We start from the raw sequence: 3,267 nt of genomic DNA, 5'->3' as shown, positions 1-3,267 counted from the left end.
GATAAACACTGACAACACTCGGGCTGTTCGTCACTCGAAAGACAAACGAACAACCCAATATAGTGTTTACATAAAAACACATTTGCTGAAGAACAGATTTAATAGAATAGTTAGTTTGATTTCTTTAGCGGCGTACAGTCGTTTGGTTTCTCTCCTGGTGGACCGATGTGGAGCCAGAAGGTCTGAGATGAACGTGTGTTGAACTGAGGAACTAGTGGTGGAATAAATCGAAGGTCAACAGACGCAGAAAGACTAATTCTGGGGCGTTAAGGATCCGGTCGCCTTTAAAGTTGGAGAGCAAAACAACATTATTGAAGAAAGTTAAGAAAACAAACGTCCTCAGATTTCCCTCTGAGCTCTTATCAAACCGTCAGACTCACGTAAAAAACAGTCGAGTCGGCAGAATTAGAGATATCACATAATCTTCTTCCTTGTCGAAACCTGGGCGCCTACATTACCCACAATGCAACTCAACCGCCGACAGCTCGGTCGGAGATTGTGGCGTGTCGTGCTAGTTAGCAGCTAATGTAGCATTTAGCCATTAGCTTCTACCTCCAGATTGGTTCATTCTTCAAAAACTTGTCGTCTTCAATGGACGCTGACTCGAGTGACATCACTTGAGGACACTTATCAGACTTTATACTACTTTCTTTAAATTCCTTGAACCAAAAGTCTTTATGAAAACTACGGCTAGTTCAGAACGCTTCGGCCGGTCTCAGATAAACCTCAAGTCTTGAGCTTTAAATGCTCCTCTTTTATTTTATGTTCCACCTCTTTTCTTCTGAATGTTCCTCATGTTTAGGGCGGGGCTACGCGGTGATTGACAGGTCTCCACCAGAGACGTATACGCCGCCGCTACGTCACTCCTCCTCAGTCCAGATATGGTCACTTCCTGTTCGTGAGCTGGACGTGTCTAAATCCTGGATGTGTTTGATCGGCCTCCTTCTCATTTCCTCCCGTCAACGCCTGCTGCATCTGATGTGACCTTCTTCCTTTGGATTCCTCTCCTCAGTGTTGGAGCTCCAGGAGGCTTTTTATTTGAATGGGGAACATGGTTAAGTGTCTGTGTGAGATCAGGCTCCCTCTGTAATTGGTGGTCTAATGAGTAGATACAGAGGAGCATTACTGCGTATTTGATGCTTGACACTTGGCAATTTCAAGTCATTACTCGCGGCGGTGTGGCCGATGAGGCGGATAAACACTGTTTTTGGTGTTTTGATGTGCGGGGGGGGGGGGGGTAATGGTTTCTCCCCAGGAGGGCCGGGGGAGGAGGACGGCAGATGGAAAGCATGGACACAAAGTTTGTTTCTTGATACCTGTCTGTCGGTAAATGTCAGGGAACTTAATTCATGTTCAAAGAGATCAAACCACTGCCGTGCTCCATGGTTCATCTGCTTTAACACCAGCGAGTGTTTGTTATTCGGATGTGGAGGCGGTTCGTTCTGTCGCACATTTAAGACGGAGGAGTTCTGGAGACGCGGGTCGTCTCTTTTAATATGAAGCGGTTCAGGGTTTGGTATCAGATCAGATCTGAACCAGTTAAAGACAGATCACTGCAACACTGAAGCAGGAAAGGTTTACGACCAATGATCTCAAGCAAACTCTCAAAACTCATTTATTAGATTTGGATTTTTGTTAGAAGGTTTGTCTGCTGGGTCGAGTGTGACATGACGAGCGGTGTGACACCGCACTGAGAAGTTGAGAATATTTAAACTTTCTAAAACAATGTTTTTTGTGGGCGACACGTCTCTGTGTGATCGTGTCCTTATTTTGTGTTCACATTAAACGTGCAACAAGATTACATAGAAAGTCGATGCAAAGACGATACAATTTGTGCTTCAATGTTAGCATAGCTTAGCACCGATCCATCCAAACTGTTTGCGTGTCGTCTTGTGGAGAAAACAAACAAAACATGAATTCAGACTTTTTACAAGTTTTTTACAGTTTATTGCAGTTGAATCACAGTAAAATAGTTTATTTTGGGTTCATACAGCCGTTCTACACGGAGGAACGGTGACGCGAATAAACACAAATGATTCCGCGAGTAACGGGACGCAAAAAACCTTTTTGCATTTGGTGTAAACACCAAAGTATTAGAGCGTCTTTTAGTACAACGGAACGCCAAGTAGAGTCATTTTCTCATAGACTTCTATAGAACCAGAGGAGTCGCCCCCTAGTGGTCACTAGAGAGAATGCAGCTGTAACACATGAAGCTCTGGCTTCACTCTGCAGAAGCCGAGGTTGCCTCTTGACTGCATGTCAGAGAAAACCAAAGAACTTGTAATTAGTTGATGTTAAATCTTATATTTCTGTTCTATATTAAATCTAGATGTGACTCCTCGGCCCCTTTAAGTCTCCTCTCTGTAATCCTGGAGAGAGTTCTTCTTAATCTGCGCCGTGACGTCCCGGCTGTGATGGAGGGCAGCAGGATGACGGTGACAGTGCATTACTTGCTAATCATGTCCCATTACTTCATTATGCCTCCCATTTATTGCCAGGATCTCCTCCTCATTATAAACCATGAATCAGAAGCTGGTGTGCTGATAAAACATCCCATTAAGCCGTGTTGGGATATTAACACACGAGAACATTTGTCTCTCTGCGGTGATGACGCCTGGAGAGAAGTCGCCTAAGGCTACAAATAATGTGCTGCCATGTTGGAGGAACGAAGATGATTAAATACATTATTAAACATATCTTTTGTGTAGAGGTGTCTGAATGTAGTCGTAGAATGTGTCAGCTGTGCTATAATCAGAGGTGTGGACATCATATTTAATGCAAAATGAATCCGTAGTATTGATCACAGGTCCTTTAACGCGCTGCTCTGTTCACTTTAAAGATGTCGAAGATCTCGATTAATCACAAAAAAATCATGCGATTAATCGCGATTAAAAATTGTAATTGTTGCCCAGCACTGATAAATATATAATGTAAGGTCCAGAGTGAAGGATCGGGCGCCATCTAGTGGTGAAGTTGCAGATTGCAACCAACTGAAACTTCTCCCGCGTGCCAATCGTGTAGAGAACGACAAGGACGTCTCTCCACAGTCTGTTTGGTTTGTCCCTTCTGGGCTACTGTAGAAATATAGCTAGATATAAACGGCTCATTTTAAGGTAATGAAAACACAAAGATTCCTATTTTCTTTACGCAATTATACACTGACGAGAATATATTTCAGAATATTCTATTTCTGCCAATAAATCTCCCTCAATACGTCACACTGTTCCTTTAAAGTAAAGCACAATAATTCTTCTTCTACTTTATTTT

The 3,267-nt window shown here is 43.0% G+C and overlaps 1 protein-coding gene across 1 annotated transcript in view; it reads left to right on the top strand.

Annotated features, from left to right (window-relative positions):
- Positions 1–1,288, top strand: part of LOC142944089 (mitochondrial inner membrane protease subunit 2-like) — a 31,446-nt gene extending 30,158 nt beyond the window's left edge. The window contains exon 4 of the mRNA XM_076085589.1: positions 803–1,288. Within this exon, the coding sequence (XP_075941704.1) occupies positions 803–824 (22 nt within the window). The 3' untranslated portion in view covers positions 825–1,288. The remainder of the gene's footprint in view (positions 1–802) is intronic.
- Positions 1,289–3,267: the final 1,979 nt, after the last annotated feature.

The sequence above is a fragment of the Anarhichas minor genome, unplaced genomic scaffold, assembly GCF_050575085.1.
Source record: "Anarhichas minor isolate MPS153535 unplaced genomic scaffold, ASM5057508v1 ptg000185l, whole genome shotgun sequence".
NCBI lineage: Eukaryota > Metazoa > Chordata > Actinopteri > Perciformes > Anarhichadidae > Anarhichas > Anarhichas minor.
This window is presented reverse-complemented; position numbering and strand designations above follow the sequence as displayed.